Raw genomic sequence first — 27,933 nt, 5'->3', positions numbered from 1 at the left:
AACATTTGCCAGCTTCCAGTCAGGTGGGATCTCTCTGGATTCCTAAAACTGCTCAAAAATAATCGAGAGAGGTTTCGCAATGAAATCAGCAGCTCCTTGAGGATTCTTGGTCGAATCCCATCGGGTCCCAGAGATTCGTAAGGATCCAGTTGGAACAGCAGATCCTGCAAAATTTCAAGGTCAACTGGGAGTTGATTATTCTCACGGTCATGGTCCTCCAGCTCAGGGCACTGAGATCCCCTTGGTCTGTCATCCATGTTGAAGACAGAGGCAAAGAAAGTATTAAATTCCTCTGCCTTGTCTCTGTCCCCGTTTGTGAGGTGACCATCCTCATCCTGTAAGGGGTTGATGATATTTCTACATTGCCTATTGTCACTAATGTATTTGAAAACAACTCTTTTTGTTGTCCCCCACATTTCTGGCAGCTTCAACTCCAGCTGAACTTTGACGACACAAATCTTCTCCCTACAGCGGCAAGCAGCATCTCTGAATTCTTCCCATGTCCCTTGACCTTGCTTCCACTGGGCATACACCCTTCTTTTTTGCCTTATTTCCAAGAGAAGATTCCTGCTCAGGCAGGCCAGCCTTCTGCCTAGCCTGCTTGTCTTCTGACATTTGGGAATTGCCTGCACTTGTGCCCTTAGGTGGTAATGTTTAAAAAGTGACCAGCACTGATGGACTCCAGCACCTGTAAAAACACTTTCCAGGGTACTTTACTTACAAATTCTCTGAGCAGCCTGAAGTCTCTTCTCTCTTCATGTCCAGAGTTGAGGTTTTGCTGGCACTTTTCCTCCTCTCAACAGAGATTTAAAACTCAATCACTCCGTGGTCGCTGTGGTCAAAACAGCCACCAGTCTCCACTTTGCTCACGAGATCCACTCTGTTGACAAGCAGCAGATCAAGGAGGGCATTTTTTTGAGTCAGTTCCCTCAGGATCTGTTCCATAAAGTTGCCATCCAGGTTTATTAGGAATCTTCTGGCCCAGGTTGTACCAGCTGCGTGGTGCTCACAGTCGATTTCTGGCAAGTTGAAGTCTCCAGGAGGACAAGGGCAGTTGACTAGGGAGTGTCCCTTAGTTCCTCAAAGAATAATTTGTTGCCATCATCGTCCTGGCTGGGAGGTCTATAGCAGACTCCCACAATGACACCCACACTGTTTGTTTGACTTGATTCTTACCCAGAAGCTCTCGACTGTGCCATTGCCAACTGTGAGCTCCATACATTCTATCCCTTCTATAACATACAGTGCCACCCCTCCACCTTTTCTGCCCTGCCTATCCCTACTGAAGAGCCTGTAACTGTTCAACAGGGCACTCTAGTCAAAGGTCTCATCAACCCATCAGGTTTCACTCACGCCAATGATATCAAATCTCTAAGACTGGGCCGAATCTTCAAGCTCCTCTTGTTTGTTCCTCATGCTGTGTCATTAGTTAGAAACATTTTAGCTATGTGAAAGACAAGAAATCATTAAAAACAAAAGCTCATCATAATTTGGCTGATCTTCACTGGCAGATTTTTTAAATTCTTTGGGACCATAACTGATTGATAGATGAAATTTTACAGTTTTGTATTAAATTTCTATATACTATCTGCCAACTCAAGAAAACATAATTACTATAAAGGATAAGACAATATAGAAGCTGTCATATTCCCTCTTCTTGTCAAGTTTCTTATTCTCGTATTGGATTTTTTTTTCCTCTAGTAACACGTACAAAAAAAGTAATTGTATGGGCTACAAATCCCATTCTAATTGATTAATTACCTTAAGGTACTGGAGATTCTACTTAATTCTGAATCCCTGCAGACTTGCCCTCTTTCTTTCCTGAAAGAGTCTCATCTCAAACAGCTTTCTCCTTTGATGGCATCTTTTAAAGATGACTTCATGAACAGTAGCAGTAGTCTGTACCACGTAACATTGGTTAGTATGAGGTTTTAGGAGTTGGAGCCTCTTTATCTTCTTAGTTCCTCAGAAGAGACATGTGACACCTGCAGACTCTTCCGCAGTCACCAGAAGATGATGTTTCAAGAAAAAGTTTCAAAGCCTCAAATCTAAATAGGTCCCTTAGTCAGACCCACAGGCAAATAATGGAGATTTAGAGAGAAACAGGGATTAGTACACTTTTCCTCTTGTGTTCCCCACTGACTGACTTCTCTGATGAAAACAGTAGTTTTGAGAATTTTCCCTACATCTCCCCAGCCACACTGAGAACACAGGAATAGTGCCTGCACCCCTCCTGCAGGGCATAGAGGAAGGGCAGTTGCCAAAATTGAGAAGTGTCAGAGTCCACAGTGGTAACACTTACTGCCTTCACTGGATCCTGCTCTTGCTCCTCAAGAGGGAAGGTTGTGAAAAACATTGAGGTAACATGGTATGACCTCCACATAGCAACGCAGACATCAACTTGGCTTTCTTATTATTCACTGCTTGTCATGTCTTATAAATTCATATGGAATCAAGGATAATATGGGCCAAATTTTCAAAGACTTTAATAAAAGTAAAGTCATATCACCTCATTATCTTCCTGTTTGTGGAGTTAGAGGTATAAACATTTTATGTGCAATTTCTTTATAGACCTGTGCCATATCACTCATTCAGATAAAGAAAATCCACAATAAGCATCACTGATGTCATCTAGCACTGTCATCTGTCACTGTCATTTGCTTTTAAATTCAGAAATTAGAATTCTAAAGTACCTCTCTTTCAACATGCACCACCACTGCCTGATACTCAAATTCTGGTTATGTTTAATAATACAATTTGCAGAATAAAATACAAAGAAAATACAAATCTAGATATCTACCATATTAATATATAAAAAATTAGTTTTACCACTTTCATTTTATGTTACAAACTTGAGACGTCCATGTTAAATTTTGAAACAATATTTCTTGGGCTATTTGAGTAATTTGGAAAAAAAACCCCAAAAAAACCAAAAACAAACAACAAAACCTGAAAGCAGAGACTAACAGAGTGATGCTGGGTTTGATTTTGTTTGTTAAATGCCAGGTCCATAACACAGTGCTGGATTAAAGGCACGTGTGCAAAAGCAGTCCCAATGTGAATACAACTTTATGTCTTAACTGCAGCAAGACTTTCTCTATCGAACAGGTATAACAACCCCAATCCCAAATGATTGTGTGGTCTCTTTGCACTAACAAAGCAGCCCTGAATCAGCAGGGCAGGCTGTGGGAGGTCTGCCCAGCTCAGCCGCATGGCCGGCCCCAGGACTCCACTGCTATCCCTGGAGGCTGGCACAGAGGATGTAAACTAGAGCAAAGAGGACACAGACATCACACTGCCATGTTTGCTGACCTCCAGATATCACACAATAACCATTGACTTCTAGTCACCTGAGGAAGTCTAAACATATTCGGGTGTAAGAATAGGACACATTAGCCCAAAAGTGAATGAGTGCAAAGCGCATTTCTGCACTGGTTTTACCGAGTGCATTCATCAGCAGAAGTTTTTGCAACTTTCTAATACAAATATTTTACTGTCCTTGTAGGAAGCAAGTAGTAGTCTTGCAGGTATGATACAGGACAGACAGCAAAGTTATACAGCACTTAAGTTTTCTTATTAGTAAAATGTACACAAAACATATATTATTAACATGCATGACTAATCTGCATAATTTTGCAGACAGTAGGTTTCATGCAAAGTGCTATTTGTACAGAGTCTGTGCTGACAAGTCATTAACTACCAGTTGTTAGTAGAAATATTTGCAAAATGTTCCAGACTCTCTTATCATCTCAATCTCAATCAACATTTTTCTGAAGCAATAAACAGGTATTTATTTCCTTTCAAAATAATCAAACCAACCCCAGTCTTTTCTCAGTAGCTACAAGCAGTCTCAGCAGGAGAGTCAAAAGCCTCCCTAAGAGGCATCATATTTTTCATATTTTCTTATGCCTACAAACGATCAGGATTTAGGAGACCTCATTTAATGTTGTCACTGAGGTTGAAAACATTATGCCTCTTCTGGAGATGGAAAACTTCAGACTCTAGGCTGTCACATCAGCACCTTTACCAACAATCATTTCATTTGAAGTGCTTTTAAGAAATAAAAACAAAACAACCAAATCAAACACACAAGAGGCTTTCTGGGGTACTGAATTTACGGTAGACAATGATATTTGCAAAATGAAAATAGGACTTCACATTTCCCATTACGAATTTAAAGTGTTATAAACTGCCCGAGTTGAACTAGTGGTGCCCCCATGTGTTTGAGATTTTTACTGTTCTGCTATGCATGGTATAGTAGTCCTGAAATTTGTATTATATATGTAATCCCTTCCACTCCTCAGGAAAACAAACAAACAAATAAATAAACAATCCCAAATCCCTTTAAATATTGGCACAAACATGTAAGCATGCAAGGAAAGAAAAAAAAGTAGTCTCTTACTTCGTAAAATTCCTGCCAAGCAGAAAAATTAACTTCTATGTTTTTGAATGTTGAATGCATTTCTTTATTTTATTCTATTGTTCTCTTTTAACACAGATACAGCTGTCTTCTTATCTGCAGAAAGCCTGAATATAGCCCAGTAGGGCTTGTATAGTATTTTAGTGACAAAGATAAACAGTAACTACTAAAACACAGCTACTCATTAAAAATTCTTATTTTGCTTTTCCATGTTTTCCCCTCTTTTTATAGACACTGCTAAGTGACTCCAACATAGCTTTCTGAAAAGATGAATCAACAAGGAGAGGGAATATTATTAGAGAAATTAGAGTAGTTAATATGAGTTTATTAGTTTTAGGAATCAGGGGGTGTACAGAAAGAAACTCAAGTGGCCAGCAAAAGCAGTTGATCCTAAGATACCACCTTCAGGTATTTAAAACATTTTCACTCATCCTGTAGGATATGTCTGGCTTCTGCCATGCTAACATGCTATGCACCATCTGCTGGCTATGGTACACAAGCATAGGGAATCAGACAGCAAATTCCCATTTCTGTGATATATTTGTCCTATTCCACTTAACAGAGGAGAGCTCACACTGCCTCTGCATCTCTCTGAACTTCACAGTACTTTCTTGGTAGATTAAATTTTTTATCAGGCATTTTCTAGACTTTACTCCTATTTTAGCAGCCTGACCTGAACAGGTAAATTGACAACTGAAAAGAGAATGAGAAGATAAAAAAACCATGTATTTATAGATTTTAACAATTAATTTCAATTTCAATTAAGAAACTGTAAATTTTTTTTTCTATCAATCAAGAAAACTGTCTGGTCACTTCAGAAAGAGAACACATGCTACTAAATGTATTTTCTGAAAAGTGTCCAATTTTCAGTTGTCCTTGGTATAGAATAAGTTTGTGACTTCACTTTCTACAGCCAATACAGTCCTAAATTTTTTTTTTTTTTGGTGGTGGGGGGGTGAGGCTAAGGATGGAGATGACCATGTATAGTTCCTTGCAACACATCTACCCTCCAGTTTCTAGCATTTTAAAGTCAAAATACGATGATTAACACCAGAAAAAATGTAGAGAGCTGAGATGGAAAATGAGTATAATTAGGAAATCTGCTTGTGAACTAACAGCAATGGTATTTTTGTGGCATATAAAACTTCAGTTGGAAAAGGTTATTATAATAATCACTCAGATTTGCAAACATTTCATTATAATCAGGCTGCTAGTATAAAATTGTCTATATTATGGCAGCCTAAATTTGTTTTCAAATTCCAAAGACACAGAAATTAATTTTTTCCTGACAGTATGTTGCTTGCAAGTGTAGACCTATAATGGGTGAAATCTTGGTGTTTTGAAAATGAGTGGCACTTCTGAAATCATGGCCTGGCTAAAGCTGATGGCACTCACAGCTATCACCACTGCTGCACGTCTATGCTGCTGGGGCTATTTCTGACAAAAGCATTTTGTTAAGTAAAACAATTTTCTGTAGGACCATAATTTATTAAGCTCTGATTGATAAAGGATTTTTTTTTTAATGCTGAGTTGCAATACCTGGTCAAAATGAGAAAGAAATGCACCCCAGAACAGTCAGTGCACTAATGATGAAGATGCTGTCACGGGATGAACTTGGTTTTAAACTGTTTAAAGTGTCACTGGTCACTGAAACCTACATCTGAAAAACATCTGGAAGTCAACATTCTTGGCAGTTCAGACTTTCTCATAAATAATAAACATTTCATACCCAATCCTACTCTCCACTACTTTCAGGCAAAAATTCCCAAAGAAGACAGCGCCTCAGGAGAGTAGTTAGTGAATTACCACTTTGCCATGATGGTATTTAGAATGAAAAACTTGTTTTGCTGTGACATATTCTAATAACTGTCAAACCTCTTTCTTCCCTTCTGCCTTAGTTTTCCTTTCTATTATCACATAGATTTTTTTAAGCACTCGCACACAGAATTATTAGCCAGTGATAACAGTGTGACTATGTTGTGGAAGTCCCATAGATGAATCCTTCAGAATTTTAAAATCTTGTACTAGTGCTATTTAAAAACACATGTACTTATTTTTTCTATAACTCAACTATAAATTGATTTCTTACATGGACAGCACTGGGAATATCAGTCACAAAGTTCCCTCTCAATCCTCTTTACTACTCCTGTCAGCCAACACCTGTGCTAAGAGCACAGGACTTTTGCTTAAACATTACAACCCATGACACTGTTCCTCATGCTGCTCAGTTCGACTCCTTGTGCATTGACCAAGAAGTACCTGAGACACAAGCAAGCTGTAAGAATGTACCACCATCAAAAACATTCATCCAGAAAATCCTGCAGAACTGTTTAACAGAGCAGAGATTGGTGCTTTCTCCTCTGAGAGAATTCTGTTTCTGCATGATGTGACTGAATATCATAAAATATGTGTGTAAGATCCGTGTCCCTTTTCCTCCCCTCTCAAACAAACGAACAAGCAAAACACCATTCAGAAAAGTCATTATGTTTTTACTGTACTGAGCATTACACTTAATTTATCCATCATAGGTCATTAACTCATAGGATTCCTCATTCAAATGCCTCCTATGCTCATTCCTCACCAGAGAATGAGGTCCTTGCCTGAATCCAGCTCTATTCTCTTTTGATCAGAAAATGTTGGCTGACTGGAGCCACTGGGATGTCAATCCCCTGTCAAGAATTGAGTAGTGGGCAGGTTGTGGGGAAAACAGTAAAAACTGCAGTTTTTGAGGCAGATACCATATATGAAAGCATTATGTATCTCTTACAGAACTAGACTGTTTTGAATAGATGTCTTACCATGCCATTTTAGCAGTTCTGTTTCCAAAGTAGATACCTAATAGAAAGTCAAACCCATCATGCAGGTTTCTCTCCAGATTAAGCAGAAATAAATATTCAAAGAGGATGAAACAGAGCCTTGTTAACTGATTAGTAATTGGTATATTCAATTGTGAAGTCTTTCACAACGTAATAGTTAAAATCACCCATATAGAACGAAATGCAAGTTTTGATGAATTAACTATCCTATGGTCTATATTTAAAGATAAACTCATGGTGAAAATTTACTGAATTATAGTACTTTTTAAAAAAAGCAGTATGAGAAAACACTGTGTGAAACGATGAAAGACCATTTGAAACTGCAACCAACAGTAGGCTGATGTTTCTAATCAGATACTTTAAGAGATATCTATCTATAAATAGACACATATCATCAAAAGAAACCAAAGAAAGAGCAAGTGATTACTATCTGAAAAACTTACTGCAGAACATTCCATGAAAAGCAGCATTTGTTACAAAGGTCTGATTTGCTTGTCTATTTCTACGCTGATTGATAGCAGTCATCTCACAAGACCATTTTTCTTTTGCAGAAATATCTCAATAGGATGTTAAATACCCATGGTACGCGTGAAGAAAAAAAGAGACGTCCTCGTGATCAAGAGGAGAGTGTTAAATATGATAAATTAACTGGGTTTATCACCTTTCAGTTTCACTCTGTTATATACACAGGGGGTTTTTTACATCAAAAAACCAACCAAATGAGAGAAACGAGAGAAAACAAGAAAAAAAGTAGGTAAAAAAAAAAAATTTGTCAACCTGCTGTTTCTGGAAGAACTATATGGATGACAAAAACTAGCATTATTTGAGTCTCACAGGCACTAGAAAATTTTCAATATTAAGAGATTCCTATTTTGGTTTTGCTAATATTGTAATTAGAAAGTAATGGTAAACAGCTGAGATTAAGTATTTGCCAGATACTCAGATTTGCTTATATTTTTTAAGGATTTTTTTTTTAAAGTCTAGGGGAAAGAGGAAGATGGAGAGTAAAATTACTCTACCAGTCTGTCCTAATTTCTCCATTTATGAACATTCATAAAAGAGGAGAAAAGAGCACAGACCAAATTATACTCTTTAAGTCTAGTCTCTGTCATTTAAGTTTGCAGAAAAACATATGTCCATCAAAGTTTCTTTAGAAAATTTATAAAGTTAGGTCTGCAATTATCTGGTAGAAATGCCTATTCAGTTTTAATCCTCTCCTTAGCCTCCATTAGAGCAATTGTATCTGTTTGGATAGGATAGTCTGTAGATCAGAATGACGATAAAATAAAGAACATAGACTTATGGAATGTGGAGACTTGCTACACTGTGTCAAAGTGGTTTAATTCTGAGAGAAAGATTGAGAGCTTCTGCTCTGTTTTGATGTTGTTCGAACTTAAACAATAATATTTGGAGTTGCATACCTGCAAGCTTTTGCTGTCATGCCAAAATAAAAGCTAGTTTGTACAGTTAAAACAGCAACACATTGTAACACTATCACAATACTCTAACATTTGAGCCCGATATTTCAGATGATTTACATAGCTATAAAAGACTTATTCCAAGGAAAACTTACACAGTGTGAGATCAGAGGTATTGGCCAAAACAAATGAAGCTGAGCCCAGAGCATTCATCACAGCAATACAGTGTTGAGGTGCTACTTACAGATGCAGGGAGAGGAGCACCCATATCCTTCCCACCTGCATCTCGAGCCCTGGCTTCCCCCTGTGCGCTCCAGAATGGATCCTGCAGAATCCTACAGGGTTCTGCAGCATGAAGGAAAAATCCCAATGTAAGGTTTATCCCTTTATCTTGCATGCCACTGCAAACACTTGATCTCTTTTGGTCTGCAAATGTTTATAAAAATCCAAGAGATTTGGACTCTATAGGTCACATTTGTTTATTATAGAACATATATGTGATATATTTATGCACAATATTCAGGCATAATTTAGTAAAGCTGTAGTTTTGAGCTACTAGAGATGAGACACTGCTAAGGTAATGTAACTTTTTCTGCAAAGCCTGTACATTAAAAAACCCCACTACTTCTGCCAAAATCATTACATTAATGAAGGTAGAAGATGAATGATGATATTAAAACAAAGATCAAGCAACAACATGGTGAAGAAGTCCATGATTTTAAACTCAGGATATTCTTTCTGCATCTATAAACAAAATATTAATTATTACCAAAGCATACTAATAAATTCATCACAAGTCAAAGTAGAAATCAGCTACCTTCAATGTTCTGTGGACCAACAAGATTCATAGCCTGGTGTGCTGGATATTCTACACGGGGTCTGGCAATGCCCAATTGCTCCATAACCCCATGGAGGAGCCTTTGTATATCTGCTTCAGTAACCCTGTCAGGCATTCTAGGGCTGTGGCTAAACGCTGAAGCCAATCCAAATGCCAGCAGAAATATCATGTTGCAAAACAAGGTAGTTATCATAGTGGTAGCCACTTTTATCCTGTGAAAAAGAAAAGAATTTGATTATAAATTATAGTGGGGAAAAAAAGTCCTGTACACATGGTGGAAATAACATCTGATATTACCACCGGACATAACAGTTTACTACCACAGCTTCTAGGGGCAGCTGAAAGTCTAGCCAGGTGGAAACTTGGGGGGGGGAACAGGGTGGGTTCGTTCTTCCCTTTTAAAAGAAATATTAAGTAGCAAACTGCAGAAATCAGTTTTCTGATTTGTATTTGCCCATAACATTCATTAACAGTCACTGCAAACAAAATTAATCCACTTTTTCATTTAATGAGAATACGTCATCCACTACACCCCTCCCCTTCCCCCCTCCCCCCATGCTTATTATGCTATTTTATAAAGCTCTGGACTAAGAACTATTCAGGCAGGAACTGTATTTTCCAAGCTCTATTCTTGCATTGACTGCAAAATGAATAATGAGAGACCTCTGAACAACCTAGATATGGTTTTTTGCAGCTGAAAACAAAAGGCTGCCTACTTCATATGCATCATCTTTCCCACCTGAAGCAAATTGGTTTGTTTCCTTGAATCCCTTTCACTAAATGGCTGCTCAGTGTAGTTTAATTAGGAAAAAAAACCCCAAAGCCAACAACAAAAAGAAAAACAACCAAGCACCACTTACTGTCCTCTTCGAAAGGCTGAATTTTAATTACAACGCTTGTTTTCTCAAAGCTGCTTTTCCCCTCACATCAGAAAATAATTAAAATGCATCACTTCCAATCCCTTAGATAAACAAAAACCCCTCCACTCCCCCTGGTGCCCTCCCGTGTGTCCTTAACACACGCACAGCTGTCTGATTTCTCCACTCCAGACAGTTAAAGATGCTCCAATACTCCAGCCGCTCGACGCAAGGCACCTGGAAACGTCTTTGAGGCAAAAATGGCTGAAAACCCCAATGCTGGGAATATTCCCAGCTACGCCTGTGCGCGGCTCCCCCACCGCACCGCACGCCCCTCGCAACCCTCCCGCTTCAGCAGCCTCTGCAGCCTCTGTATCGAGGAAGAAAGCCCGCTTTCTACAGAACGTTCCCTTTAATCCGCAGAGGAGCAGGGCTGCCACTCCGCTGCCCGCACCACCGCGCCCTTCTGTGCCGCCCCCCCGGGCAGCTGGGCCGTGACCCGGCCCCAGGGCAGCCCTGCGGCAGCACGGACCCCCGGGCCGGGCCGGGCCGGGCCGGGCCCCGCCGCACCGCGGAGCGCCCCGCTCACCTCCCGCTCCCAGCGCGGCTCTGCGGGTGCGGCGGCTCCGCGGCCGCGCATCCTCCGTGCGCAGACACGGCCTCTCCCCCGCACCGGGAGCTGCCCGAGGTACGTGCAGGGACCGTGCCCTCGTGGCGTGGGCTCGTCCCGTTAAGAAGATGACACAAAGCTTGGGGAGATATTAAAGATCTCCCTTTTCAGCTAAACACAATAGTCTAAAAATAAAACTGAAGGGTTGTGATGGATTAACAGTTACAGAAATAAACTATTACATATTCCTGGGACTGTATCCATCTTCTCGCTGTGATTTCTCTTCCCAGAATAATATGATTTACTTATGGAATGATAGCATTTACCTAACTACAGGTTTACAAGGTATCAACATGGGAACTGTCTCCAAGGATTTATAGGTGAAGGTCCCCAGATTAAGCTGATCTGTACACATAGCAAAGGTTAGCAAGAAGAAAACTGTAAAAGAATGAAGTGCACCACGTAATAGCACTTGTCAAAATGGTAACTTCTAAAGGCTAATTTACGTATCACATCTTCACTGCTACTGATGGGAATGTGTCACATTCCATTTTAGGATAGCTAGCTAAAGAGAAGCTCTGAGATTATACTACATAAACCCCAGGAGAACCATGGCATACACTTTCAAATGTAGACTATTCTCTCTTTTTGCTGTTCTATAGTACATTATACAAGCAAGATTAAGCAGTAGGGACTTCTACTTGGCATCTAGTGTTTCTTTCTGCAAAACATAATCAACTTTATAGAAATGGATATATATCCAAACTGTTCTGCAAAACCTGTAAAAACAGAGCCTAAACTTTGACAATTTTTTTTATGGCATTTAAAGCTTTCTTTGTCAAGGCCCTACCAAATTCTCCCTTTCTGACACCTAAATCTAGTGGTTCAAGATTGGCTTGCATCGATCATCAAAAGTAGCTTACTGCTCCATCTGGGACACCTTGTCAAAGCTGCACTAGCATTCAAAATATTTGGTATATAACAGGAAAAAAACCTCAAGACTTACTCTTTCAAACAAAAATTGATATGACAGCTCACTATTACAGGAGTCAGATCTCATTTTCTTCCTGACATTGCCTTCATTTCCTTCTGTCCTATTTTCAGCTCCTACCTCCTTACATCTGCTATGAAAGCTGGCAGTTGTTTTGCTGATCCTTATTTACCTCAGTGAGAAGATACAAAATGTGGTTCTCTGGTGCCTGCATTTAATCAACTGAAGGATCTACCAGCAGCAGCTAAAGGCAGAGGGTAAGAGCATGTTGCCAAGAGAAGGAGCTTCCTCTTTGGATGGTGGTGAACTGTTACATCAACTCCTTTGTTTCATGAAACTGAAGCTTCCCATATTTAACCACAACACCAAACAATCCTGTTAAGATATTCTAAAGGCTGTTTCCATAGTCCTAGATCTTAACAGTAATGTAGCAAACAGAGTGAGAGAGGAGGTTTCCACCAGATCAACCAGCTGAACAGATTCAGCTTGCAAGTTGGTAGACACATAGGGAAGGAGGCAGGGAACAGAAAGAACTATTCCTTTTATTAACATACTCCTTAAGAAGGTCAGAAGACTACTGCTGATAAACTGTGTTGCACCATGCCTTTTGTTAGTTGTGAGAATCACCAAACTGTATCTAAGATGAACAAAAAAGACAGCCAGAACAGATTTGCTTCTGACTTCAGTTTTCTCAGCCTTACTAATTTTGGTGCCTACAGTGTGCATATAACAACATGATCTAACTTTCTAAGTCATTATAGAAGAACAAGTTCAGAAAAGGGAAAAAAACAATGGTTTTATTAAAACCAAAATATCCAGTGCTTCAGCTCTAACATTTTGCCAATAAACCATTCGCATTTATAAAAAGCTAATGAATAGTTTCAAGTGTTTACTCTTAAATAATTTTACAACTGATGACAGACATAAACAGTTTTCATTCTAAAAAATATAAACATTTGCTTGTGCGAATCAACTTTTAACACACTATGGCTTCTTACATTCATCTCTTGAAACACTTTCGGCATCTAAAACCAGCTTCTGCACCATCTAGTTAACACTATTCTATTGCTCTAAAAATAAGTTAAAACTCCCCTCTCATATTAAAATAAAACATTTTACTGCTCACAACTGAAAATACTTGGTACCTATTGCAGAGCACATCACCGGATGAAGTTTTTAAGTTTTTTTTGCTTTTTGAATAAACTTCACATTTGTTTTCCATGTGTTCTAATAATTCTCCAGTGTGTGTGCACGCACGAATTTTATTTTGACATTTACCTACTCAACAAGGAAAATATGCTCCCAATTTACTCCAGTAGAAATAAAAAACATTGTCTCAGAAGAAGTAGGCTCATATAAGATCCAACTTCGTAGTACCGAGTAGTGCTACAGCACACTTAAAACTAAAAAGTAAATAGCTTTAACTACCACTACTCAGCATCAAGATATTTTCTTTCCGATGTCTGTTAGTTTTGTTTTAAATATTTGAGAAGTTTGGGGTTTTTTTAAACTTGGTACTTAATCTAAATACTGCAAAAACTGTTTTGGGAGATGCAGCGTGTTTTTAGAAGCTTAAATAATCAAATTTGAGATCTAACACAAACATTTGTAGAAACAGGTTATTTTTGTTTTAGAAGTTAAATTCATTTAGTTGAACCGACTAGCATTTACAGACGTTTCAGTAAATGAAGAAAACCTCAACACAAAACAAATTAATATTTGTACATCTCCACGACTCACGCAGTTAAAATAAATCAAAAATTACAAATAATTAGAGTTAAAAAAAAAATCATAAAAATTTAGATCTTTCTAAAGGTTAACCAAGTTACAATGAACCCATTTAGACATGATATTTGATCTTATAAGTCTACTGGCTTTGCAGTTGGTAGCAATTTCACTTTAGATATTGGATTCTTTGGAGAACCTCTATAACGAACTCTTTCTTTTCCTGGAGCACTTCTTGCGATTGTAGATTTTTCTGGGGCAGCACCTTGAATATTTATATTTGCATTAACTTTCAAACTGGATTTAACCGTTTCATGATTGGTTAGATCTTCTAGAACAGATTTTGATGGAGGAACAGTCACTTTTTGATCATGGATTCCAGCAGGTCTGACAGAAACATCAGGCTTCTCTGATGGATTTGATGGCCTGCAAAGTGATTTAGATGTTAAGTCTAGCTGCTTATGAGATACAGAAATTTGGTCACACATACTTTCACTCCTGCATGGCAAAACCGTGGAATTCTTTGAGGGCTTTTCTGTGCAGGAGAATAGTGCAGAATCACAGCTCAAAGATTTAACAAGTGGTGAACAAACACTGCTTGATTTAAGTGGCCGAGAGCTTACAGATCGTCTGTTAGCCTCCAACAAGGAATTCATTCTTCTTACAGACTGTCTAACTGGAGTACGTTGAAATTTCAGAGGCGGTTTAGTTTCGCTTGCAGAACTTGGATCATTTAATGAAAGCTTGTTGAACCACTGTATGTGGTCAGAAACCTTTCCACTATCAGAAACAGTTGATGTTTTAGTTAAAGTTTTAGCAGAATTTTCAGCTTTCAAGTATTTGTTGCCTACTTCATTTTGCAATTTAGGCAACTGTAAAGTAGGAAGCTGTCCTGCTGAAGAAAGTTTAGCAGTACCTTCTTCTAAATTACAGCATTTTACCACACAGTTTTCAGCTGTTTGTGAGTGTATTAATTCTATTTCCTCTTTCCTTCCAAAGAAATCTAATTTGTTTAAGTCATCTTTTGTTGAACTGTTCTGAACAGTTAACTTGTCTTCCCTGTCCAGTACTTGAGGCACAGGAAATTCTGTTACTTTTTTTGTATCTAGTTTTGGGACCTGAAGTTCAATCTCAAGAGATGTTTTAAAGTTTCTTTTCTCCAAAACTTTAATTTCAGGGGGTTTTGATTGCTGTTTATCAGCAGCAGAAGACTGATTAAGTTGGTGCAACAGCTCTCTGGATTTTACATTTGCTAGATTTTCAGAAACTTCTTCAGTTAACAATTCTTTCCCTGGAGTGAGCCCTGGGGGACATAGAGTTTCATTTAATGTTTCACCTGCCACATTCATGAGAGAAAACTTATCACCTATCAAATTGTGATGAATACTTCCAGATGCAGAGAAGGCTTGCTTAACTTTCAGTAATGTTTCTGCAGTTGAGTTACTTTCCTCTTCAGAAAGCACAAGTTCCAAGTTGTTGTCTTGTTTGCTTACAGTTGTGGATTTGAATTCATCTGGAACAAGTGGTGGCTTTCCAGATAACGAAACAGATTCTGAAGAGCCAACTCTCATTTCAGGGTGTCCTGGCAGAATCTGCTCACTCTTGCTGATCACCTGAGAATCCATAACAGCAGGACTATTCCATGACATTCGGTGAACTACCTTATTGTCACATTTTGGAGTTAGCAAGTTTTCTTCTGACTTGCTTGCATTCCTTGAACCTTAAAATAAATATCAATGTTTAAGAAGAGTATCTTGTGATTTTAACAATAATTATAGGCAAAATTCTTACTAAAAAACTAATTGTCCAAGCAGCACTGAATTTAAAGACACCATTGCTCCTTTAAATTTCAGAAATGTGAAAAAAGGTTGCAATATTAAGAACTGGAATCATGCATCTCACTTAACTAACAAAATAGAACTACTAAAATGCACTACAAACACAGCAAGCCTATCCTAAACCAATTCTTTTTCCCCAGAAGCCACTAACACTAAAGTAACTTTAGCTAGAAGCACACTTCTAATCCAATTGCTTTTATACTTTTATCCATAAAGTTACTTATGCTTTACAAAAACAAAAGTAAAAGTTTCCCCCATCTAATATACTCAGTAAGATAATTACCTTTCTTAGGGAATTTTTCATTGGCATATGGGCTGAAGAGTCCATCCCTTTTTCCACATTCCATTCTGTTTTCCAAACCTTGCTGACTTGCAAGACGCCTTCCAATATTTTCAGATCTATTGCCAACTGTACATCCTGATACAATATTCTTGAACAAACACAAAGTGTTAGTTGCATTTATATAAACTTGTAATCTCATTTAAAGATGAACCTCCAGGAAAAGGCTATGCAAATCAGCCACAGCAGCATTTTCTTGGCCACATTTTATCTTCCCTTGATTCTCTGTAGACCTAGGTAGGGAACAGCCTACCTGCAGTAAGGTAGACTTAATCACACTCTGAACAGAGTGATTCTGTGCATAGGCTTTGCAAGGTCAGAAGTTCAGGAGCTGTGAGACCTACTGATCACAAGTGTGGTGGGGTTGATCCCAGCTGGCAGGCAAGGTCCCATTCAGACACATGCTTGCTTTCCTCATTCCCCAACAGAATGAGGAGGAGAATTGGAAAGGTAAAAAAAGAAAGACACAGACACATCACAGACAAAAGCAAACAAACAAAAAAATCCAAACCCACACCATACAAAGGCCATCATTTACAACAAGTAGATCAATTCTCAACAAGCCCCTGAGAAGTGGCTACTTTTCAAAAACTATCCCCATCCCAGTTTTACTAGTGAGCTTGACATTATATGGCACAGAATCACTCCTTGGTCAATTCAGGTCAGCTGCCCTTCCCTCAGCCTCTTGTTCCATCCCAGCTAAACACAGTACAAGCTGATCAGTTACTGCTATGAAAATAAACCTCGGGCTTCTTGTACTTGACAGCTAGCAGGTCCAGTTAATGCTGTGATCCCCTCCATTACAAAATAAGTCCTTCTTGCTACTGAAAATCAGTGCCCAAAACTTTGGATTAAAATCTGCACACTAACAAGAAGACTGGGTTAGAAGCAGAATACTTACCATTTCTCTATTGCTTTTCCCCAAACCAAATTTCAAGCGCAATGACCTACGAACCATTTCTTTTCGGCTTATCTTTGGAGAAAAACAACCTGTCTTTCCTGATTCAGCCCTGGGAGAAGAGAGGGGAAGAAGTGACACGTAAAAAAACTCTTCAGGAGGGCAGTGAAAACATCCTGACATTTATGGTTATTTCCTTTAGTTTTACTTACTTTATTGCCTTCTTGCCAACCTTTTTTTACCAGGCACAGGAAGGTACTATACCAGTTCTTATTTTGTTTTGAGCTCCATTTTGCCACATTGGAAGATCTGGTCATTTTAAGATTACTACACAAGTTGCTACCAAAAAAGGTAATTTTAGAGACAGATTGAGACTTTTACATATCATTAGTCAAGAGGTGTAGACCCATCTTTCCAATTTATCTTTATGTTCTGAGAGTTAAGGCAAATTTACCTGTATAATTTTTTGCTTGCAAGTCTTTTACTTCTTCTGTTCCCTGTACTAGACAGATGATTTTCACCCATGGTTGAAGGGGACAGTGAGGTTTGTGATGACTCAAGAGACACACAGGGACTTGCTTCAAAGTGAACTACAGGAACAAAATTATATTTATATGAATTTAAAATAGTCACATTTTTTCAGGTTAAGACTTAACAGTTAACACAATGAAGAATGGGTTTTTAAACAGCACAAGATTTGTTTTCTTATTTTGTGGAGTGCTGGCTTGAAATTACTTTGACTTCCACTTTAATATTAAATGAAGCTGTTCCTTGTAGCACCCATAAAAGTGGCTGGAATGCAATTACATGCTACTGATATCACTACCTCAAGTAAGTTTCCACACTGCTATCATCAAATCAGTTCCTCAAATTAAGAGCTTAGTAAGAAAAATTAGATTCAGTCTCAATATTATTTGCAGTATTTATTTTTTTTACGTACCTAGCCAGAACGGTTAAAGAAACAATAAAGAAAAGAGTTGCTGTTCTACTGCTGAACTTTTTTTATGAAACACATGCATTATACTATCTTTACAAAATGTCATCGTTTTGATTTGCTGATGCACAAAACCAAGAATTTCAGAGAACATGAAATGATTTAATAAACAAAAGCAGTAAGTTTAAGATCACTCATTTGGGGGGGGGGAATAATCTTCAGGCAAAACAAACAGCCAATCTAGAAATTTTTTTCAGACTAACTTCAGTTGGCAGGACATTAAAGAACCAACCAAACAAAAAAAACCCACCAGGATCTGCAGAAGAGCCTGACAGCTGAAAGCGCTCTAGTAGAATAAAGTGGTACTAAAGCGCAACCAAACAAAAGTAAAAATGATTCTTTCGAGTTTTGAGATTATTTAGCATCTAGAGAAAACAAGAAGTGATTGGATACATGAAAGAACCTTTATAATAGCAACAATCATATTTCACATAGAGCTAAGATCGGCTATTTAAGCATTTAGGAGACAGAAGGCAAAAACTTTCAAGAGGTTGGAAGCATAGGCATGGATTTGTGTTCTAAAACAGAAACAGGAGTATAACCTCAATGATACAGAGGGAGGAAAAAGTAAAAGGACATCAGGACTGCAAGTCAGAGATTAATAGAAAACTTGTGCTTTTGCTCAATCCTTGTGACATGACACTACTAATGTACATAAACATACACTATGCAATGAGATGGGGAAGTTGTGCAAGGAACACTAAAGTAATGAGCATCAGTGACTGCCTAACAAGAACAGAAGACTGTACACTTAAATTAAAAAGCCACAAACAACGACTCCAAGCAAAGAGGAAAAAGTGAAGGCACTGTACCTGATGCTGGTGTTGAGTTGCTGTTAAAAATACTAGTTGGTAAGAACTCAAAGGCAAAACTATGCTTAAAAGACCGTCTCTTCTTGCTGGACAAGCCCTGAGAGCAATCAGTTGGAAGTTTACGCTTGGTACTTGGAGTAAGAACCACTGGAGTCACTGACGAAAGGACTGAAATAAAGAAAATCAAATTTGTAATAGTAGCTTAAAAGTTTCAGGGTTTACTAAAATAAATAGTTGTTCTGGGTTTTTTAACTCTGAAAGAAAATTGTTATAAAAGCTTAGCCAAAGTGCACGCATTTTGAACAGGCAAAGCAATCAGTATGGCTTAGGGTTCAGTTTTTGATTTTGTTGGGTTTTTTGCAAGTTTAGAGTATCAGAAAGGAAAATGCAAACCCACACATTAATTAATATAGGTATTAGGAGGAAGTAAAAGTATAGTCATATTCCATAAGTTTAGGAGACAGAGTAAGTGTGAAAGAATTTCAGTCCTGGCAAATTCATTCCCAAGATGATAAAATGCTGCACTACTGCACTGAAGCCTTAGTGTTGTGCATTAGCTAAAAAGCACAAGTTTGGTTGTGTAATCCCAGAAGTAAACCACACAGCCCACTGCTGCAGTGATTGTAGCTGCTCCAAGAATTACAGTAAATGCAGTATCCTCAATAAATATGTATCTATATTCACAGTTTTAAACAATTTAAATTTAATCACTTATCTTCAAATAAGTTCTAATTCTTCAGATAAAAAAAAATTGTGGAATATAGTTAACAAATATAGAAGATACTGCATGGGCTTTATTTAGTACAAATACACCAATACCTACCGCTTTTGTCTTGTTGAGGTGTAGTGGAGGGTGTTCTGTTAGATTTAAATTTATTCAATGCTCCACTAACAATATCTGAAATGCAAGACACACCAAGCAATCAAATTTAAATGTGAAGTTTGTCTTGCTCTATTTTCAACTCAAGTTTAACCTGTATTCTTTTCAGGGAGAGATAAAGGAAATCAGTTTAAATGGTTGTTTCGTGTACCAAAACCTACAGTGCTATTGCAACCTACAGTTGTATTTCCATGTGTTCACAGGAAAGCTTAGCAAACTACAGGCTGTGGTACTTTTATGGTATCTGGTGGATATCCCGTAGTTTTTAAAAGCTCATCTTCGGAAACATAAAATGTAGTAATGCTGTGTTTTACTACATCTGAAAAAGGAGTAGAATCTACCTACTATTGGAACGTGTTCCACAGAACTACCAAATTCTAACTGATTCTCCTCAAAATGTTAACATTTGTGTTTATCACTTTGCAACTCTGGGATGGTCTCCCTTCTTCAGTGGAAAAGCATATTACACAACAAAACATGCCTTGGTTAAACATATATGATCATACAGCCTTAATTTCAATTGCTGTCAAGTTTAACACTGCAGTTAAACGAGCTAAATACATACCTATATTTTTATAACAATACATACAAGATGAGTGTTATAGTGGATTTGAATCAAGTCAAGCATATGTATTCCACAGTGTTTCCTCTGAGAGTGCAGAAGAGAGGATATACCATTTGATTGTCCACATTTGGCAAAAAAACCTCCACCCAACTCTACTGAAAATTGAAAAAAACCAAAACCAAACCAAACAAAAAAACCCCCCAAACTAAAAAAACACACCAAACCCCCAGATCCGTGATACCAGAGCACACAGTATCCAATAATATCAAAGTTACACTTCAAAACACAAATTAGCTACTCTAATTAAAAACAGACCTGCCATTTGTATCCTTACTTCCTCAAGACTTGATTTATCAAGGTATGTGTTAAAGTATCATTTCAAAACCAGCAAAAAAACCCCAAACCTAACCAAAACAGAACAAACAACTCAACTTTTACTGTTTTGCAACAGGATCTGCAGCTGACTCAACAAAAAGCTGGAATATTAATTTGGGTTCACAAATCCATACAAACCAAAATATATTTTTTGGTAGACAACAGACACATTAGAATAAACTCAGAGTAAATATAAAATAAAGTAATGTGATTACTGAAGTCTTATATAGACTTTGCAAGTCAAGCTCAACAAGTTTCACAGACATCTATTCTGCTTTTGGACAAAGCAAGCATTTAGGATCAGGATACCTGAAGTTTCAATTCTTTTTTTGGTTTTGAAACTTTCACACAACATACCTACCCCCAACACTTCGGTGCCTCCTCCTCTGACATTCACTGGGAGATTCATTTTCACTGTCTTCCTGGCCCCACAGTGAGGGAGTAGATTGAAAGACATCAACACCCAACATTGCAGGAATCTTTTCCAAGATAAATTCTGGTACTTGTCCTGGATTAGTTAAGAAATATTTTTTTAAATTATTCTTAAAAGATGAAAAGAAAAGCTGCATACGAGTTGGTGCAGTGAGACATTTTGCTAAACATTTATCAACTTACCGATTTCTGCTGCATGGTCAATAAGTGTTTCCACAACGGCAGCTTGCAAGCGAATTTTTTTTTCCATATTAGCTGACATCTTTTCATTTTCATTTGAGTGCAAGAGGTTGGGAGCAAAAATCACTGCCAGATTACTGCTATCCATTCTGTTTTCACTGGATCTTAACAAGAAAAGGTTTTTTATACAAGTTATCAGGATATCAGCAGTGAAAAGACCAAATAAGACAAATGCAGTTAAAAAAATAAAAATGGACTTATTTACTCAAGTGCTTACATAACAAGACAAGATTAATGTGTAGATTTATGCATACCAGGCCAGGTAACTGCACAACTATGTCACTGAAATCAAGAGGATAGAGGTTATAGGCCCCCTTCAGTTTTGGGGAATGCAAAGTATCAGTTAGATTATGGTAATTTTGCTTTCCAAAGAAGAATGAGAAATACAGCTTGAACAAAGTCAAGTCTCCAGCTTGGAGATTTATGAAATAAAAGACTATGACTGAATTCTAATGAATGTCTGCAGATAATAAAGTTCAAACTGCTCACAGAAAGTTACAGCACTTGCCTGGAAAGAGAAGTTGTTAAAGGAATTAGGCCTGTTTACAACCACTCTCTTCACACTCACCTTAATGACACAGTTCTCAGGAAGTTGAAAAAGTATCTCAAAGTTTCAATTATTCTGTCGGCCATCAAACACGACAGCAGCACAGTTGCAGTTTTCTTCTCATTTCCGAGCTGCTGAGCTTTGACAAGGCCTTCCTGCAGGTGAGGTGGAAGGATGGGTTCTGGCAGCTCTCTAAAGAACTGTTTGAGAAGCCCTGCAACATCACATGGCAGTGCAGCTGAGAGGCAGTTCTCACCCTGATCCAGTTTACTCTGAAATTTTTCATAAGAAACATGATTTTAAGTCTTCAACAGATCATCACATTTTAAGTTTAGGCATTAATCCTCTAGCCCAAGTCAGAAAAGACAATCACATCTTCCCCACAGTTAGTTTCAGCCTTGTCATGTGTTACCCAACTACAGTACCTACAGTGAGACACAGGCAATGTTGTCAGACCACATGTGTAATTTACATGTTTCCCATGTACACACCCTCTAGGAGAACACTGCTAAACAAATATTCTCACAGCATCCAGTGTGCCCAACTGTTAATTAGCTTGTTCAGTCACAAGGCCAAAATATTTTAAAAATAAAGGGAAGCCTGTCAGTTTTTGGACAAGATCTCCTCTCATTTCTAAAGCATGTAATGTTACCAATCTACTTCCAATATTAAAACTTGAATACGACTGAAGAGAGTCCAAATATTAAAACATGCAGATGATCAAGTGAAATGCAGCTTATTAAGAAAAACAAGAGCAGCTTTACAGAATACCTTTAAAGCCTTTAAACGAACAAGAGATCCAGACTTTCTGAAGAGTCCCTCAGTATGAACATGTTCTTCCAAATATTCACAAGTATCAACCAGAAAGCTGAGAATAGAACAGTAACATAATTCAATGCTCAGAATAAAGCTTGTTTTTTCCAGATAAACTATTTCATAGTTTTGTTATAAACTTAATATATAGAATAATTTCCGCCAGTGACAAGAAGTATAAAGAAATACAACTGAATGAGAGCTGTGGCTCTGAATTCCCCATCTAACTTCAGCATCCCTCCTTCCCCAGTTGAAACTATTCTTATATCCACCATAAGCTTTAGCAGACCTGGAAGAAATATTGCATTCCTTCTTCTGACAAGGGTTCAGTACTACAAAGAGAGCAAAGTAGGTGTAAAGTCTAAATATACATTGTTAATTTACCTTGGAATATAACCATATTCTGGCACAAGTGATCGTGGCAGCGCATAAAAAGATATCCCAAAGATTTTACCCTAAAATATAAAATTCAATTAATATTACTCAAAAGTTGATATAATTATCAACTGCATATTACAAAAAAGCACACATTCCACAAGCACAAATATAAAGGTAGTTAAGACAAAACACAGTGCCTTTCAGATAAGATGGTATTGTCTGGAAAAGCACTGTCATCTAGATATCAAAGACTATGCTGATTCTAGTTACAGGTAACACCCTAGATGATTGTGAAAGAGCACAAAGGTTTTCTGGAGTATGTTTTACACTTTTAATTTTACAAGAAGTCAGTTTTCTTATAGGGCTCCCAAATCAGTAAGGATACTAACCAGATTGTTTTGTAATCTCACCTTAGCTTTTCAAATTAACTAAAGCCCATTTTTCTTAAAATCAACATAAGACAATCACAATAACTTCTTTTTTTTTAAAGTATTTTTTTTTTTTCATCTCAGACACTCACAACTGCTGTTTCAGGGAGGATTAAACTCAAGAGAATAATCTAGAAAAATGTTCTGAACTCTCATATTTAGCATTTTAGCCAGACATTAAAGTATCTGTTACATATTAGAAAATTAGCAATCTCTTCAGTCATTACTACTGATGTTCACCTCCAGCGTTTTTTAAATGCGGGTTTATTTCTGGGGCTGCTACACAGTTGTGTCAGTTATAAAAGCCCACATTTCAACTTGTACTTTTACTTCCTTACCTCACCTCTTTTTCATTTCTATTCACAAAACATGCAAGCCAGTCCCTCTCCCAACCAGAAGAGGATTGGGATCATGCCCAACTTGTTATTAGAGATGGATGCAACCTCTTGGTCATTTATACTTGAAACTTGAAGTGCTGACCATGTTAGAAAAATAGTTAATCAGTAACTAGCCCATTAGGCCACTTTGGGCCTATCTGTCCTACAGAAAACAAACATAACACGATAAGGAAAGAGAAGCAACACACCTGCCATTGTGTTCCAGGTTGCTACCAAAACTAGAAAAAAGAAAATTATCTCCAAGAGATAATATTTTTTTCCTGTATTTACACAATAGCATAATAGAGAATTCCAGTGGTTTGTAATTCAACATTTACAATTCCTAACTGATTTGCTCACTTCTCTAGGTTTTGTGTGAAGTATCTGAAGTTGTGACTTAAATTCATAGTTGACAAACAATAAAGTTAATAAAATCATGTCTGTTCCCTCACAACAGAAATAAAATGCCCCCAGCAAAACAAATGCTATTCTGTAGCTTTTCCTGCCTTACTCAGTAGTTATTTAAATATACATTTTCTTCCTTGCATACAATTTAAGTATTACAGACAGCAACATAGACATATTTTATTAAGATATGCATGTATTACTCACAGTTCGTATTACCTTCCCTTCAAATGAAAAAAAAAAGAAGAGTCTAGAACCGTAGGCTTGATATTGACAAAGGGGAGAAAACTAATTCTAAATTAACTCTTGCTTTGTCCCTTTCCAAACAACCCAACTCCAGAATGAGTTTTACAACTTCTTTGGCCTATATTGACCAAGGATTACTGCAGCATTGTGTAATACCTTCTCAGCCTAACAGAAAGCTCTGTCTGAGGATGTTCAGTTCTGTGCCATATCACTGGCACAGGGATCTTGTTTAGGACTTGACAGTGGTCCACACTTCATAAATTAAGAGTCTACCTGAAGATCAGACCTCTGAAATGGACTTCAGTGCTGCCACTCATATGATACTTTAGTTTTAAATAAGAGTCCTGAGACAGAAAACACACTTTTTTTCCCTTCAACAAATTCAAAATAGGTATTTAAGATAATGGGACAGATTTCATTCCTCGGACCACCGGCAAATCAAGGCCAGAGGTGTCGGCACCAAAATACCTATAGTTATGTCTTATACTAGGAAACCATGCAAATAATGCTCTTTAAGCAAAAAAATCTTGCACAGATCAGAGGCAAGCGTGGGTATTTCAGAGATCCTCAAGTATACGAACAAAAGAGGAACACATCCCCTCCACCATCTGGCCCGCCTGGCAACACGCAAGTCCTGAACTGCTGGGGGCGAGGGCACCAGTATCACTGAGCCATTACCTTCCTGGATCACAACACGGCTGTCTGGCGACTGTCGGGAGCAATTGCTCCCTGGGGAAAAGGGTAAAAAGCGATTTCCCCCATTGCAAACGAAAGAGGCCTCCCCGCGGCGGGAACTAATGCCCCGCCACGGCCGGCGGGAGCCGCAGCATTACGGGAACGGAACTGGTGCCAGAACCGGCGCCCGCGGCCTCGCCGGGGACAAGGCAAGCCCCAGACCCGCGTGAGCTTTGGCTCTGCCCGGCCCCTCTGCGCACCCGCACCCCCACCCTGCTCACCTCCGCCGCCGTCGCCGCCGCTGCTGCCGGTTCCTTGGCCGCCGCCAGGCAGCTCCCGCTCTTCACTTTGATCCCGTACGAGACCCGGAGCTCCTCCAGCACGGCCAGCCGCACCAGCCGCCGCCTCTGCTCCGCCATCCCGGCGCCCCCCGCCCTCTCTCCCCCCTGTCCCGTCCCGTCCCGTCCCCCCTCAGACCCCGCACAGCACCATCACCGCCCGCTCGAACCGCGCGCGGCCCCGCCCGCGCCTCCCATTGGGCCGTTTGCGTTCGAAATCAGGACCCGCCCGCCCAACGGCCCACCAGGGCTGCCCCGCCGCGCCTGCCACCCGCGCCGCCTCTTAGTCTCACCCAGCCCAGGGCTCCCGCTCGCCGCTTTCGGGCGATCGTACTGGCTACCTAAAGGCCAGGGGGAGCGGAACAGCGGGACCGGATGCACCCCGCGTCCCCTATTCCGCGTCCCCCGTCCCGCATCTCGCGTCCGCCATCCGCCATCCCGCATCCTTCATTCCCCAGCCCCACCACGTGCCCGCCGCTCGCTCCCAGAGGTGTCGGGCCAACGGTGCCGAGTTCGGGGATGGTTCAGTTGGTTGGTTACTTGGAAATAAGTGTGTCTCTCTGCGAGTGTTTCAATTTAAAACAGCACACCAAAGTTTTGTGAGTAAGTTGGATTCTTCCAGCGAACCTGACTGCAACGGTGTTGTGTATTGGCATATGAAAAAGGTCGAGATTCTTCCCATGTGTTTCAGTCAGAGACACCGCTTTGCCCTGCATCAGCCTCGGGGTCTGTGCAGGTCCCTCTGAGGGGACTCATCATTTTCTTTTGACAAAACTACACTCCTAAATTTAAGTGGCAGTTAAACCATTAGTGCCAGGTTTGTTTGGAGTTTCTAAATTTGGGGTTCCTTGCCTGTTCCATACAATGATCTCATACACCTATTCCTGAAGGGTCATTTTGGGGTTTGCACTATGTTGTTATAGAAAGAGCTGCTGCTTCTTTTTTTTTTAATTTTCTGTTCCAATAACACTCCAATCAATCAAGTGCAGTCTTTCTGTGTAGAGTCAGAAAAAAGTGCTGTACTGAAAATAAGCTTTCCAGCTTTTCCCTTATGCATGTTTTGTTACTGAGTCTTACTTCACTGAGACACAGACATTACCACAAAGTTTAGACAATAGAATGACAATAAGCTTGTTACAGTGCTCTGAACACTTACGGACACAAAAACTAGAGAATAAAAAGAGAATAGCTAGAATTTTTCCCAAAGTCATCAAAATATAAATAGCAAAAAACCCCCAAACCTAAAAAGACCTAGCAGCAAGAATAAATAACAGATTAGATATGAATTTTCTCAAGTAAGCCTCCAGGATTTTGATTATGAATGTCACAAGTCACTGAGCAAAAGTAATATTCCTCTAAATGTAGCTTTAATGCAAAAAACGTAAGTATCTACTTAAGTATTTACTTACTGTAGGTATTACCATCTGTCCTGGCATTGAAATGACATGAAAATATGAAATTTCAAAACCTGAAATATCACTGATGAGAAAAAAATAAAAATGAAGGAATAAAGTAAATAGGTACCATAGAATTTAATTTAAATAATCTCTATTCTACTTAGTTTTTTGTAGTAATGATGAATTAATTACACAAGAGGGAGCTGTGATCTGATAAAAATATCAAAAGTTTTCAAGTCAAGTATTTTCTGTTCAATATTCATGTAAGAAAAAAACACATTATTATAGTATGTGCTGCATTTTTTTACCAAAAAAAAGTGATGGAGATAATCTTTTTATATCTTGCAGAGGATAGTTAAAGTGACAGTATTAGCTATTAATTTTGTTAAAAACATTTGTCAAATATTTTAATATCTTTAGGTGACTATTTTAATATATTTGTTTTATTTGCGAATAGAGACTAGAGGAGGAAAAATTACTTTGAAAATAAGAACTATAATTTTGGAACCAGTTGTAGCATCCCAACTCAAATCTATTACACTAGTTTGAAATTGAGTTAAAAAAAAAAAAAACAGCTATTTTTCTTCTTCCCCCCTGCACTCCCCTCACCCCAGATTGTCTCAGAACTGATATGCCAAGCTTCTGGCATTTTAAATAGTTCTAATTTTAAGCATCTCTGTGTGAAATCCTGCCCTGAGCGAAGTAAATTACATAACTCTCTTTTGTCATCAGGAGGGCCAGGCTTACACTTCTTTTTACTTGTAATACACAAATGTATTTGTACACATACAGACACAGAGACTCTTTGCATTATTCATATATAGGTATATGTTTACATTTTGGAACTAAAAAGACCAAAACATGAGCACCTACATGCCATTTAGCGTGGCATTTTGTGAATTGTGGAAGCTACACCAGAAATGAGGCCTTTGAAAGAGAAGTCAAATGTTTACTAATAGTCTCATTTCGATAACCACTCAGAACAGTTAGTGGTCAAACCAATCAGAAAATCAGCCAGATAAGCAAAACCAAGCTACTCCAACAAGCAGGGAAACATGAGGAGTACGAAAACCAGACCTTAATCTGAAGTACCCCTCCCTGAACAAACTCAGGAAGGTGGGAAGGAGTACAAGTATCCCTCGTTCTGGCAGTACAATGGCTTGTTTTGCCTTACTTCTTCAAACAAGCTGAGGGAAGAAATATCATAAAAATAAAAATCATGAGAGGAGAAAGTCAGACCATACCATTCAGAAGAAACTGTGAAAAGTAGCTGCACAAGG

The 27,933-nt window shown here is 38.7% G+C and overlaps 2 protein-coding genes across 5 annotated transcripts in view; both read right to left on the bottom strand.

Moving 5' to 3' along the window:
• SCG5 (secretogranin V) overlaps positions 1-11,060 on the bottom strand; it is a 31,960-nt gene extending 20,900 nt beyond the window's left edge. Inside the window, exons 1-2 of one of the 3 annotated variants that reach the window (XM_017827386.1) lie at positions 10,939-11,060; positions 9,472-9,704 (exon numbers count right to left, since the gene is read on the bottom strand). In XM_017827386.1, the coding sequence (XP_017682875.1) occupies positions 9,472-9,685 (214 nt within the window). In that variant the 5' untranslated portion in view covers positions 9,686-9,704; positions 10,939-11,060. Of the gene's footprint in view, positions 1-9,471; positions 9,705-10,352; positions 10,683-10,938 lie in introns of those variants that run through there. The other 2 variants (XM_017827385.1, XM_017827384.1) reach the window with 2 other exon arrangements.
• Positions 11,061-12,473: 1,413 nt separating this feature from the next.
• ARHGAP11A (Rho GTPase activating protein 11A) lies at positions 12,474-25,380 on the bottom strand. 2 transcript variants are annotated; one of them, XM_017827381.1, is made up of 12 exons: positions 25,200-25,380; positions 22,794-22,864; positions 22,368-22,464; positions 21,618-21,868; positions 20,993-21,153; positions 20,739-20,885; positions 19,381-19,455; positions 18,558-18,725; positions 17,206-17,341; positions 16,755-16,863; positions 15,797-15,944; positions 12,474-15,395 (listed from the first exon to the last, which is right to left on the bottom strand). In XM_017827381.1, the coding sequence occupies exons 1-12, from the start codon at positions 25,335-25,337 to the stop codon at positions 13,810-13,812; spliced, it is 3,087 nt and encodes a 1,028-aa protein (XP_017682870.1). In that variant the 5' UTR covers positions 25,338-25,380; the 3' UTR covers positions 12,474-13,809. The 2 variants fall into 2 exon arrangements, with proteins under 2 accessions (XP_017682870.1, XP_017682872.1); XM_017827383.1 differs by lacking the exon at positions 19,381-19,455 and having other exon boundaries at positions 25,200-25,379.
• Between the last annotated feature and the right edge of the window lie 2,553 nt (positions 25,381-27,933).

Source organism: Lepidothrix coronata, unplaced genomic scaffold (genome assembly GCF_001604755.1).
Source record: "Lepidothrix coronata isolate B3197 unplaced genomic scaffold, Lepidothrix_coronata-1.0 Scaffold138, whole genome shotgun sequence".
Lineage (NCBI taxonomy): Eukaryota > Metazoa > Chordata > Aves > Passeriformes > Pipridae > Lepidothrix > Lepidothrix coronata.
Note: the sequence above shows the minus strand (reverse complement) of the source record. Positions and strands in the feature narration are given on the sequence as shown.

Bases quoted from the DNA above. Each gene is read 5' to 3' on its own strand.
- ARHGAP11A (XM_017827381.1), bottom strand. From the start codon at position 25,337: ATGGCGGAGCAGAGGCGGCGGCTGGTGCGGCTGGCCGTGCTGGAGGAG. The intron at 22,865-25,199 runs GTGAGCAGGGTG...TTTATATTTTAG, and splicing joins CGGCGGCGACGGCGGCGGAG to GGTAAAATCTTTGGGATATC. The intron at 19,456-20,738 runs GTAGGTATGTTG...CTTGCATTTCAG, and splicing joins GAGGCACCGAAGTGTTGGGG to ATATTGTTAGTGGAGCATTG.